Source organism: Helianthus annuus, chromosome 13, assembly GCF_002127325.2.
Source record: "Helianthus annuus cultivar XRQ/B chromosome 13, HanXRQr2.0-SUNRISE, whole genome shotgun sequence".
NCBI classification, from domain to species: Eukaryota; Viridiplantae; Streptophyta; class Magnoliopsida; order Asterales; family Asteraceae; genus Helianthus; species Helianthus annuus.
The window spans coordinates 81345523-81359541 of NC_035445.2; the positions used below are offsets into that span (position 1 = coordinate 81345523).

Consider the following 14019-nt stretch of genomic DNA (forward strand, 5'->3'; position numbering starts at 1 on the left):
AACGCTGCCGCGATAACAGGGTAATAACTCGATCGCTACTACGATTCAATGTCCGATCGATTGAAACTATCCAACGGATGTTTAAGTGCTGCTCAAATTGGGTTTATACTTTGTCATTCGTCGTTAATTCGATGGATGTTTAAGTATTGCACTTTGTCATTCATTGTGAGGGTTTAATCTCGTGAGTTATCGTAAATGCTGTATTAGTTACTAACCTACTTCGTGTGCATTATTATTTAAATTAGGTTATCAGGCTAATCAGTAGGCTAAACTTTGCCCCCATAAATCTGCAATGTGAGTCATTCTCTTTTTATCCACTGTTTTACAATACCTCAAAACTATTTTCAAAGGTTATAATTACAGGGAGTAAGTCGTGGTTATCTTAATCACTGGCTAGTGGGGTATTGTGCACATTACTAATTTCTCACGGGTTAGGCTAATAAATCCTCGCCGTGATAAACGTCACTACTTGGGGAGGGACCCAATAGTGATATGACCATCGTCAGCAAGTGACAAAGTGCCAGATAAAAATAAGATAGAAGCCATTATAATCGCTCTTATGCTGTAATTTATAACTAGGTGTCATTTTAGCAAAATAAATGATTCACTCAGTATTTCCCCGCTGACAAAATATTTTTAAAACATGTTTCAGGAGACCTGCTGTAAATCAAGGAAAACGTGCTACGGAGGACTAATCAACTTGAAGAGGTGGCTCAGTTAAAATGAATAAACATGTTTTAAATAAATCAGGGAATTTCCTAGTAAAGTTTCCTCTATTGTAAATTACGGGGTTTATCCCAAATTATGAAATAAAATAATCAGGAAATTCAAGTTTTAAAAGGTTCTGTTTTAAAATCTTCCGCTGTCACATCAATTAAATACCACGGGTTCCTGTCCCGCGGCTCCTGACCGGGTCAAACCGGGGCTGGGGCCGTGACAGGTTCCTTTATGACCATATTATATATTGGTATAATATAAAAATGAGATTTTTGAATATATGAGTATACAAATACCTTTGTTACTGATATATAAGCATGTCAAATAAATTTGACATCATATTCTGGTCTCAAACTAAAGTTATGCAAGATATCGTAAAATGAAACTTTTTATTAATTAAACTACGCTTTTTAGCATAAATCATATTTAAACCCAAATTTTGGCACCAAATTCATTGCCTACTCTTATGATATAATTTTTAGGGATTTTTGGAATTTTTGGTCAGATTTTATACTGACCATAACATTGAGTTCTTATATAATTCGAGAAATGACGATAATGTCCTTTTAGTTAATAAAATGAGATTGACATATGTTTAACATACCAAACATTTTCCTACTGATGTTATTTATTAAATAAAATATTTTAATCATTCAAGATTGATAAAAAACTCATAATTTCATAAACATCGCATATATCGTCAATTATCGACTTTTACGCTAATTAGGTGCATAGTATGGTTTAAAACCATATTTAGCACCTAAGACTCGTTACCTACTGACTTTATAGATAAATTTTAATACTTTAACAGTAAGTATAAGTCTTGAACTCAGACTTCCAATTTTGTCCTTAAACACATATGTGAAATGACCAAAATGCTCCTACGGTGCATAGTTTGGCCATAAATGGTAAACCTCACATATGTATGATATCTTACTGATGTAACATGATAAAATAAACATTTTTACTGAATGTTTTAGACCAGAACCTCAGTTTACTATTAAACCTCTTTTATAAACTTTACAATGACCAAAATACCCTTATGGGACTTAAATTGGTTTTAAATTCTTTTGGGGCATAGTTGTTGATATCCTACTGATATCATAACATAATTAAAGCATAATAACATATGGAACTTGTACATGACTCATCCGGCTACCCGTTATGCATATACGCCTTCGGTACCGTTTATGTAACTAGTTTGCATAAATTAGCCGAAACGGGTCAAACCTTATCATTTTTATTTCAAAATCCAGAATATATTTAGCTTACCCATTTTATACAAGTGTTCATACTTGTCGGGTCTAAATTACATTCTAATCCGGACACCGCTTAATCTAGCGTTTCGTGCCGTAAACCTTTCTTTTAACTAACCGGTCGAAGTTTATAACTTAAATAAGACCCGTTAGGCATCAAACAGGTTGATAAAACCTTCGTTCCAGATTAAGAGCCCCGGTAGAAGTTATTTGCACTTGTTTGAGTAGACTGTACGGCTGAGTATACAAAAATTTACATTTTAAGCTCAGGTAAATACTTTTAACTTATTTTCCCTTATACGGGCTTGAGATATGGTATATTATTACCGCTTGGTCGGGTGTAGAAACCTTTTAATCGGATATGGTTAAATTGCATAATCCCGTTTTAATCAGTATTGCTTGATAGAATATAACATTGGGGGTTAACGACCGTGTCCTGGATGTCACACCCCAACCGATGGCGGAAACATCGGGATGAGACGAACAAATCGCTCATAAGCATCATAACACTATTGTGACAATATAGTTTAATTCAAATTTCATAAATGTTAAAAATGTCATACAAGATTCAAACATAAATACAATCAATTCAAGTTTCAACATTGTTTATTTAACTAGGTGTGTTTCTAAGTCCACCCTAGCTTGATTCTTGATTCCCTGCGACTATCAACCTGCAACATGTATTAAAATAATGTCAACAAAAAAAATGTTGGCGAGCATACAAGTTTGAATACATAGCATAATAGTTTAAACGTTTAAAGACTCATATCCAACATGAAAACATATAACAAGTTTCACCATGCTAGCTAACGCAGTCCAAGTGATAGCCCAAGTTTCCAATGTGTTAAGTGCCTTTCCCAAAGTTTAACGGGAGGTTATATGTCTCATCCTAACAATACCCCAAAGACTAACGGGGAGGTGCATTACCCCTATAGCGCTACCATTGTTAAGGCGGAACTACACACGAGGATTAAACGTTCACATAGCATAAAAGTCTCAAGTATCACAAGTTTCATGTTTCATGTTTAAATGGATAGAGCATGTTTCAAATAAGTTTAAAGTGTCAAGTATCTTGATATAGAATACATGTTGCATCCCAAAAGTGTTTAAAACAAAAAGGGAATCGAGTATACTCACTTTGTTTGCGTTGCGATTTCTTGTAAGTAACGTACGAGTAAAATTGGAAGATCCAAGAGAACGAACAAAGCGATTGTCCTAGATGTTAAAAATATAACGATCTAGTTAAAAGTTGTAGATTAAATATAATTTCTAACATTTAAAGTTTATAGTTTGTTTCATTTAGATATTTTACAAGTTAAAACAATAGTAAGATACGTAACAAAGAAATGAATTAAATAAATTATGATAAGCTTTAATTAATATAAAAATATCTTTAACTAATATCAAAGTCTTAATGATCAAACTACATTATTAATATATACTAAAATGAATCAGTTAATCAAAAGTATATACTTAAATGAATTAGTGGATTCATGTAAGTTTTTAATGTAAAAGAAAAAATGCAACAAATATATAGGGTGGTCATCTTCTTCATAATAGAACTGGTTATAACATTTAATAATAAAAATGGCTTAGTTGGGTTTGACAAATTATTTTAGAAAATCAAAGCTGTGTAATAGTATCGAAATTGAATATATTTCCATTCATAAATACTAACAGTAATATGATTGGTTTTTATTTCTCAACTTCTTCATTATTTGAACATAAAAAAAAAACACACTGTTTTGCATGAATCTAGTATTCTTATGATCAAACTCATAAGCCACGATTTAGTTATGTCTACAGAGGATTAAACAAGGGACAAAAGGGATATTATATACCGAACCAAGTCGCGTCGAGTTCCGTCAAGCTCGTATTCCCCGGCGAGTTCTTCGAGTTACCACCAGTGCGTCAAAAGCGTGATTCCGGCAATTCATTATATGAAAAATAATAAGAACGAAGAAGATAAAAAAATATAATTTGAATCGAAGAAAGATAAGGTATACCGACAAGTTCCTTCGTAGACTCCGGTGTCGTCTTCGATGCGCTTCGATGTCCGGCGAAGGTTCAACAGTGAGAGAGTTGGAGGTAGAGGATGGTGTATGCGACAGAATGAATCTCAGATTGTGAAGAAACAGTGAACAAGTGATGTTAACTGAGAGTGTCCAGGTGTGTCGAGATGGATGAAGGCTAATTATATACACATTTCGAATACCCGTTTCGGTAAGTTACGGAGTTTCTGAATTAAACAAAGCGTCGGTTGATGTGATCGGTTTAAAAAACGGAAATGCGGAATTAAGTCAGTCACGAAGAATCAGGGAAACGGAATTAAGAATCAATCATGTTCTTAATTGTTATAACATTTGGAAACGCGGTAACGATCAAGTCCCGCAAATCAGCGAATGTTTAAAAATAAGAAACATGGTTGAATTGATGAATTTTGTTTTGGCGGCCAAAAAGAGATGATTTTGTCTCTTTCTTTTTTATTGACAAAAAAAATGTATTCCATTTTATATTGCCCATTTTATTCCATACTTATTACGTAGTCATTTACATATACTTAGAAATCAATTATTTGATGCATCCATTGAAAATGTTCTTTTCTTTCTCGGCTTTAAATAACATTAAATTGGAGTAATTATAAAATTAATTATATTATTTAACTAAAAAAATAAATAATTAAATAACCTAATTAATTAGATTAAAGAATAAATTCTTCAACGATTATTTATTTCGAGAAAAATTTTCGTTGGTTCAAGGTTAGGATCCAAATTTCAGATCGGTCGGATTTCGGGAAGCCCATTTTGACGAATGTTACAGTCTCCCCTACTTTAGAAGATTTCGTCCTCGAAATCTAAGAGGAATACTTTTGAAAAGATGACATCTAATGATTCAAAAAGAGGGAATAGATGAGACTTGATCATAATGTTTAAAGAATTTGTTTTCACGAATGCGTCACATAGGATATAGTTTCACATAGCATATAAGGTGTTCAATTAGTTTCACATAGCATACAAAATGTTCAATTCGTTTCACCTATCAAAATCATGAATTTCATGTAGCGTAACCTAGATAATGAGTGCATCATAAATTTAGTTTTTTCATGAGAGATTATTATTATTTGTTTTAGATTGCGAAGATAGTGTGTAACGTGTCTCCAAACTTGAAATGAAGGTAACGTTCAAATATAAAGTTTCATTGATATTGAAAAAGAGTTGGCAACTACCTCTGAGGTAAGGAAATCACCCCTAGCTCATTGGTGAAGTTGAAAATTGAGCGAAGCTAATCGTCAAGGTAAGGAAATCACTCCTATCTTGATGATAAACTTGGGACTATGAGTATTAGCATAAAATTTAGAACAATCCACATGACATACTTAGTTAACAAGATTACCGTATCACTCGCATGTGAATAAACATGTCAACCCATCGTGTACCGCAACTGAAAGACTTAACATGACCACTAGAATACGGGCGGGCGCTACTCCTATTGCACTACGCATAGTGCTATACATGTTAAGGTGTTGGTTAAAAGACAAGTTCATCACATAAGAATAACCCAGTAATCACGAATCCAGTATAACATACTAGCATGCATGTATTAGATTGAAATGATATATCGTACAAATGTAAAACACATTAAAATTGAGATAACATAAAAGAGATTTAACGTAAAACATGGATTGTCACGGAACGTAACATAAGACTATTCCAAAGTAAATCGAAGTCCTTTTCGAATTAAGGAAACGTGCTTTGGCCTAACAGACAAATACTCTCATCGAGAAGCGACTAACGATATTTGTCCTTCCAGTTACTACACGTCCTTAATCGATTGGGAAAATTGAAACTTTGGCGAGATTGAAAATCGAAGAGTGGGACTAGTTAACAAGATGCGAGTTTCACCTCTAACTTGATAACATCGTACCTTAACGTGGTTAGTACTTATCATAAGATAAGGGTCCACTAGAATATGAAATGGAAAGCTCCCTTCAAGATTTGGATATCACTCCTAACTTGAGGGTAGATTTCGTGCAAAAATCAAAGTATAGCTGAGTGAAAGTCTTCACCAAATGTGGGAATCACCCCTATTTTGATGAATTGTTTCGATTGTGTTATAAGAGTGTCTTCAAAGCATCCAAGTGTGTATTGTGTTAGCCTTAGGAAAGGCATGTATGTTAAAAGTCCAAAAGAATAGAGGGAAGCAAATAAGATAGAAAGGAAGTTGTTTTAAGCAACACATAGTGAATAAGCTCTTAAACTATAGACTAGGCAAGGCATTCCTAATTCCCTATAGTTATGGCTCTGATACCAATCTGGTATCAGAGTACTCCTACAATAGACTAGACAAAAGTAAGGCAATCCTACCTAATTCCCTATAGTTATGGCTCTGATACCAATCTGTCACACCCCAACCGATGGCGGAAACATCGGGATGAGACGAACAAATCGCTCATAAGCATCATAACACTATTGTGACAATATAGTTTAATTCAAATTTCATAAATGCTAAAAATGTCATACAAGATTCAAACATAAATACAATCAATTCAAGTTTCAACATTGTTTATTTAACTAGGTGTGTTTCTAAGTCCACCCTAGCTTGATTCTTGATTCCCTGCGACTATCAACCTGCAACATGTATTAAAATAATGTCAACAAAAAAAATGTTGGCGAGCATACAAGTTTGAATACATAGCATAATAGTTTAAACGTTTAAAGACTCATATCCAACATGAAAACATATAACAAGTTTCACCATGCTAGCTAACGCAGTCCAAGTGATAGCCCAAGTTTCCAATGCGTTAAGTGCCTTTCCCAAAGTTTAACGGGAGGTTATATGTCTCGTCCTAACAATACCCCAAAGACTAACGGGGAGGTGCATTACCCCTATAGCGCTACCATTGTTAAGGCGGAACTACACACGAGGATTAAACGTTCACATAGCATAAAAGTCTCAAGTATCACAAGTTTCATGTTTCATGTTTAAATGGATAGAGCATGTTTCAAATAAGTTTAAAGTGTCAAGTGTCTTGATATAGAATACATGTTGCATCCCAAAAGTGTTTAAAACAAAAAGGGAATCGAGTATACTCACTTTGTTTGCGTTGCGATTTCTTGTAAGTAACGTACGAGTAAAATTGGAAGATCTAAGAGAAGGAACAAAGCCATTGTCCTAGATGTTAAAAATATAACGATCTAGTTAAAAGTTGTAGATTAAATATAATTTCTAACATTTAAAGTTTATAGTTTGTTTCATTTAGATATTTTACAAGTTAAAACAATAGTAAGATACGTAACAAAGAAATGAATTAAATAAATTATGATAAGCTTTAATTAATATAAAACTATCTTTACTTAATATCAAAGTCTTAATGATCAAACTACATTATTAATATATACTAAAATGAATCAGTTAATCAAAAGTATATACTTAAATGAATTAGTGGATTCATGTAAGTTTTTAATGTAAAAGAAAAAATGCAACGAATATATAGGGTGGTCATCTTCTTCATAAAAGAACTGGTTATAACATTTAATAATAAAAATGGCTTAGTTGGGTTTGACAAATTATTTTAGAAAATCAAAGCTGTGTAATAGTATCGAAATTGAATATATTGCCATCCATAAATACTAACAGTAATATGATTGGTTTTTATTTCTCAACTTCTTCATTATTTGAACATAAAAAAAAAGAAAACACACTGTTTTGCATGAATCTAGTATTCTTATGATCAAAGTCATAAGCCACGATTTAGTTATGTCTACAGAGGATTAAACAAGGGACAAAAGGGATATTATATACCGAACCAAGTCGCGTCGAGTTTCGTCAAGCTCGTATTCCCCGGCGAGTTCTTCGAGTTACCACCAGTGCGTCAAAAGCGTGATTCCGGCAATTCATTATATGAAAAATAATAAGAACGAAGAAGACAAAAAAATATAATTTGAATCGAAGAAAGATAAGGTATACCGACAAGTTCCTTCGTAGACTCCGGCGTCGTCTTCGATGCGCTTCGATGTCCGGCGAAGGTTCAACAGTGAGAGAGTAAGAGGTAGAGGATCGTGTATGCGACAGAATGAATCTCAGATTGTGAAGAAACAGTGAACAAGTGATGTTAACTGAGAGTGTCCGGGTGTGTCGAGATGGATGAAGGCTAATTATATACACAATTCGAATACCCGTTTCGGTAAGTTACGGAGTTTCTGAATTAAACAAAGCGTCGGTTGATGTGATCGGTTTAAAAAACGGAAATGCGGAATTAAGTCAGTCACGAAGAATCAGGGAAACGGAATTAAGAATCAATCATGTTCTTAATTGTTATAACATTTGGAAACGCGGTAACGATCAAGTCCCGCAAATCAGCGAATGTTTAAAAATAAGAAACATGGTTGAATTGATGAATTTTGTTTTGGCGGCCAAAAAGAGATGATTTTGTCTCTTTCTTTTTCATTGACAAAAAAAATGTATTCCATTTTGTATTGCCCATTTTATTGCATACTTATTACGTAGTCATTTACATATACTTAGAAATCAATTATTTGATGCATGCATTGAAAATGTTCTTTTCTTTCTCGGCTTTAAATAACATTAAATTGGAGTAATTATAAAATTAATTATATTATTTAACTAAAAAATAAATAATTAAATAACCTAATTAATTAGATTAAAGAATAAATTCTTCAACGATTATTTATTTCGAGAAAAATTTTCGTTGGTTCAAGGTTAGGATCCAAATTTCAGATCGGTCGGATTTCGGGAAACCCATTTTGACGAATGTTACACTGGATATCCTCGGCTCATTTAAAAAGCGTAAATGGTCACGACTTAAACACAGAGTGTAGGCATACACCTGTCCGTTGCGTATGTAAAAGATATACTCATTTGCTGGGGTGACCCGCCGTGAGTTTATATTTGTGGTGTGTTGTTTAATCTTGTTCGGTTTATTTATACCGGCCCTAAATGTTGGACAAGCATGTAAATCTGATACAAGATTGTTATTAATATAATTGTCCCAGGTTATAAAAACATTTGTGCCTTGTGCATTTAAATCAATTTTCAAAAATGCTTTCAAAAGAGTCGGTTAATTGTATTTACCAATGTAAACTGACGTATTTTTCAAAAAGACTAAGTGGCAGGTACTCTACGTAATTGGCTGGGAGCTCTGGGCGTTAGTTAAAGAATCTTGCAAGTTCTAAACGCTTAAAGTCTGTTGAACAATACTTTGTATTTCGTTTTAGATCCGCATGTGGATCGTTTTACAACCATCTGTATTATATTTATTTCATACTTTACATTTCGGTTTGTAATAGTATTTTACTCCAAGACTTCCACTGTGCATTAAACTGTATATATTTGACAATGATGATATCAACTACGTCACGATACTCCCCGCCGGGCCCACCGGTAATATGTGGAAATATCGGGGTGTGACAGAAGGCAAAGTCAAAATACCATTAGATAATGAGACAACAATGGTGGGATTTTAATTTAACTCTGTAATATGGTTTGCTTTGTAATTTTCTGTTTGTTTTTCTCCTTTTGTCCTTCGGTTTGATATCCAGCTGCTGGTATTGTGTCGAGTTTATTAAAGGCTATAGAATTGCACCTTTTATTTCCGAATCATGTGAAACTCCTATGTTGGATGCTGAAGATGACATGCAAGGGTTGGCGCATGATGCATTCAACGGGTTTGGTGAGAACAGACATGAAAATGAAATAGGGACACAAAATGAAAGTCAGAGTATGCCAAACACAAATGCGAAAAAGTTTTATAAAGCGTTAGAAGATGCAAAGAAAGAACTATATCCTGGGTGTAAGAAGTTCTCGGTTCTTTCTTTTATCATTAGACTATTTCATAGTAAGTGTGTTGGGAAATGTAATGACAAGGGTTTCAGCATGATGCTTGATACATTGAGGGAAGCCTTCCCATATGCTTCCATACCGAAGTCATTGTACGACCTAAGGAAGATAATAAGAGAATTATGACTTAGTTATGATAAAATTGATGCATGTCCTAATGATTGTATGCTGTACTGGAAAGAAAACAGTAAGAAAACAGAATGTGATATATGTCATAAGTCAAGGTATAAAGCAAATGAAAATGATCCTGATGATGAGTTAAACATACCTGATACGGATAAGAAGATTAAGAAGATTGGAGTAAAGGTTTTACGTCATTTTCCGCTCATACCACGGCTGCAAAGGTTGTTTATGTCATCTAAAACTGCTGCCTCCATGAGATGGCATGAAGAGAGTCGCACGAAAGATGGTTACTTGAGACATCCTGCTGATTCCCCAGCTTGGAAAACATTTGATTTTAATTATCCTGATTTTGCCAGTGAGTCTCGTAATGTCAGGCTTGGTTTAGCGAGTGATGGGTTTAACCCTTTTAGAACAATGAGTGTTTCTCATAGTACATGGCCTGTTGTTTTGATGCCATATAATCTACCTCCTTGGATGTGCATGAAACAACCTTATTTCTTGTTATCTTTACTTATACCTGGCCCATCAGCTCCTAGGAACAATATCGATGTTTATATGGAACCGTTAGTGGCTGAGCTACAGGAGTTATGGGATATTAATGGAGTAGAGACTTATGATGCATCGACAAAGAGTAACTTTCAGATGCGTGCTTCTTTGTTATGGACGATAAGTGACTTTCCTGCTTATGCGAATTTATCTGGATGGAGCACAAAAGGAAAACTTTCATGCCCTTGTTGCCATAAACATACAAAATCACGACGCTTAACTCATGGCAACAAATATTGTTTCATGGGACATCGTCGATATCTGCCAGGTGATCAAGCTTTTCGAAAAGATAAGAAGTCTTTTGATGGCACAAAAGAAACGGAGAGGCAACCACGTGGCTTAACAGGATCAGAAGTACTTGATGAGCTAAATGGTTTTGAAATTAAATTTGGAAAACTTGTGAATACCAACCCTGATCTACCATTTAACTGGAAGAAGAGAAGTATTTTTTTGAGTTACCATACTGGAAAACTAACTTGCTACGCCATAATCTAGATGTAATGCATATTGAGAAGAATGTTTGTGATAGTGTCGTTGGAACGTTAATGAATCTAGATGGAAAGAGCAAGGATCATTTAAAAGCACGCCTTGATTTGCAAGAAATGGGTATTAGACCTGAACTTCATCCTAAAGTTCAGAATAACAAAAAAGTGTATTTGCCACCTGCTTGTTTCTCAATGGATAAAAAGGAGAAAGATATATTTTGTCTTGTTCTTAAAAAGGTTAAAGTTCCAGATGGTTATGCAGCTAATATATCAAGATGCGTAGAGTTAAAACCTCCAAAACTGTTTGGCCTTAAAAGTCATGATAGCCATATTTTGATGCAGCAGTTGCTTCCCATTGCTTTGCGAAATGTGTTACCTAAGCACGTGCGTTATCCTGTGATGAAGCTATGTCGTTACTACAAACAGTTATGCTCAAAAGTTCTTAATCCAAATGATTTGGTTCAAATGGAAAATGAGATTGGAAAAATCCTTTGTGATTTAGAAAGGATTTTTCCACCATCATTCTTTGATGTCATGGTTCATCTTTCGGTTCATCTTGCTTCAGAGGCCAAATTAGGAGGGACAGTTCATTACCGTTGGATGTATCCAATCGAGAGGTTTGCGTTCATATTTTAGTAAATACTTTTTTAAAGATAATATTGAATCTGATCTTTATATTTTTTTTATCACTCAGGTATTTATCTACATTAAAATCTTACGTCAAAAATAGGAGTAAACCCGAGGGTTCCATTGCAGAAGGATATTTAGCTGAAGAATGTTTGTCATTTTGTTCATTGTACTTATCAAGTGATGTCGAGACCATACATAATAAGACAAGTCAGAATTATGATGACAGTGGTTTCGAGGATATTTTACCTATCTTTTCTATGTCGGGTCGGCCGATTGGTGCTACAGTGGTAGAGATACTTGACCTTGACATTTTGGCTAAAGCACATTCATATGTGTTATTCAATTGTAGTGAAGTTGATGAATTTAGAACGTAAGTAGTTATTTAGAAGTTATGAGTTCCATTTATTATATTATATTTAAAATTTTTTTTGTTGTTATCATCATTATCATCTTTTGACGTTGCAGAGAACATCTGACGAATGTTCGTCATGAAAATCGGAAATTACGTGAGCGTGAGATTCAGTGTTTACATAGCGAGACTTTTGAGTCATGGTTTCAAGATCATGTACGAAATAGACATAGAGGTATTACTTTTAAAATACAATTTTAATGATATAACATTTTCAAGCTTCTAATCGCTAGATATATAACGAAAAATTTAACGCATCTTGCCTTAATTCAGGTTGAGGAGCTGCATACCAGAGGGGATCATAGAATCACGGAAGATCTAAGAAACTTGGCAAGTGGCCCAGCTGAGTTTGTGAAAAAATATAAGGGATTTATTATAAATGGTTTCCGATTTCACACAAAAGATCAGGAACAGAATAGGAAAACACAAAATAGTGGAGTTATGCTTGAGGCCATGACTAATAGCTTCTCAAGTGCTAAAGATAACAATCCTATCGTGGGAGATGTAACATACTATGGGGTTTTGAATGATATCATTGAGTTGGAGTATGCTGTTGACAGGAAAGTAGTTTTGTTCCATTGTGATTGGATCTCGAATGGTTCAAGGAAAAAGCAAGATGAGAATGGGTTTACTCTACTCAATTTTGAAGGTTTGAACCCTCATAAAGACCCTTTTATACTAGCTTGTCAAGCACAACAAGTATTTTATGTTGCAGATCGTGTTGACAAAGGATGGAAAGTTGTGATCAAGACAACGCCTAGAGATTCTTATGACATGAATGAACAAACATGTCTTGAGAATGTAGAAACACATTTGCAGAGTGACACGTCTACGGGTCCTCAACTTGATGAAAATATGAATATTGAATTGGTTAGAAGGGGTTTAAATGGGACCATTGTTGACAAAAATACCTTAGTTTTTGACGGAGATGAAGATCTATTTGAAGCTGCTTCATGATTTTAATTAGTTATTTAGTAATATGATTTTTTTCATCGCATATTCAGTAATTGTATTTGATTTTTTTCTGCATCGCTGATAATAATTATTTTTTCATCGCTATAACTTGTTTTTTAATAGTTATGTCTATGTGAACAGATATGTATCACAACTAGTATATCTGCTGGGTTAGATCAGATCTTACCTTGGTTGTTCTATTATAAAGTACTTGGGGTTGGAACTCACTTGGAATAGATGGAGTAGTTTTGACTTGTCATGTTTGGGCTAGACAAAAATTCTTATGTACTTTAATGTAATGGTGTAACCGTGGGGTTCGGATGGTGTATACCCTAACACCTTGCTCGGTTTTAATTTATGAATTAATGAAAGTTTGAGTTGGCCATTCAAACAAAATTTGATTGAGTTTGTGTCCCACTTTCAACTAGAGAAAACCACAACCCAGGGTGGAAATGAATGTAGCAGGATGAATGATGAAACTTTAGTTTCAAAATTATTGTTTGTTTACTACCATACCGTGTAATCACGGGTTAACAACCCAGTGTTATTATAAAATTCTAGCGAATAAACGTTCTGTAAAACTTATGTTTTACGACTCAAATATCAAGTATCCTATTACGGATAATAACACCATAATGATTAAGCGTCGTATAAAGTTTAAAGTTATAAGACCCTAGTGTCAGGTGTCCTATTAAGTTATGTTATAATAGAACTCTAGCGAATAAGCGTCCTATAAAACTGATGTTTTATGACTCAAATATCACATGTCCTATTACAGTGTATTATAATAACACCACAATGATTAAGCGTCCTATAAAGTTTAAATCTATAAGACCCAAGTGTCAAGTGTTTTTTGAAGTTATATTATAATAAAACCCTAGCGAATAAGCGTCCTATAAACTAATGTTTTATGACTCAAATATCAAGTGTCCTATTACGGTATATTATAATAACACCACAATGATTAGCGTCCTATAAAGTTTAAAGTTATAAGACCCAAGTGTTAAGTGTCCTATTAAGTTAAGTTCTAATATGACTTCGA

General features: G+C 34.0%; 1 protein-coding gene across 1 annotated transcript; it reads left to right on the forward strand.

Annotated features, from left to right (window-relative positions):
- Positions 1 to 11848: 11848 nt before the first annotated feature.
- LOC118485662 lies at positions 11849 to 13373 on the forward strand. Its single transcript, XM_035982008.1, has 3 exons — positions 11849 to 11984; positions 12080 to 12179; positions 12297 to 13373. The coding sequence occupies exons 1-3, from the start codon at positions 11872 to 11874 to the stop codon at positions 12978 to 12980; spliced, it is 897 nt and encodes a 298-aa protein (XP_035837901.1). The 5' UTR covers positions 11849 to 11871; the 3' UTR covers positions 12981 to 13373.
- Positions 13374 to 14019: the final 646 nt, after the last annotated feature.

What these genes read in the sequence shown, in the direction of transcription:
- LOC118485662 (XM_035982008.1), top strand. Translation starts at nt 11,872, where the DNA reads ATGTCGGGTCGGCCGATTGGTGCTACAGTGGTAGAGATACTTGACCTT. An exon ending in GAAGTTGATGAATTTAGAAC is followed by an intron (nt 11,985 to 12,079) that starts GTAAGTAGTTAT and finishes TTGACGTTGCAG; the next exon opens with AGAACATCTGACGAATGTTC. An exon ending in AGTCATGGTTTCAAGATCAT is followed by an intron (nt 12,180 to 12,296) that starts GTACGAAATAGA and finishes GCCTTAATTCAG; the next exon opens with GTTGAGGAGCTGCATACCAG.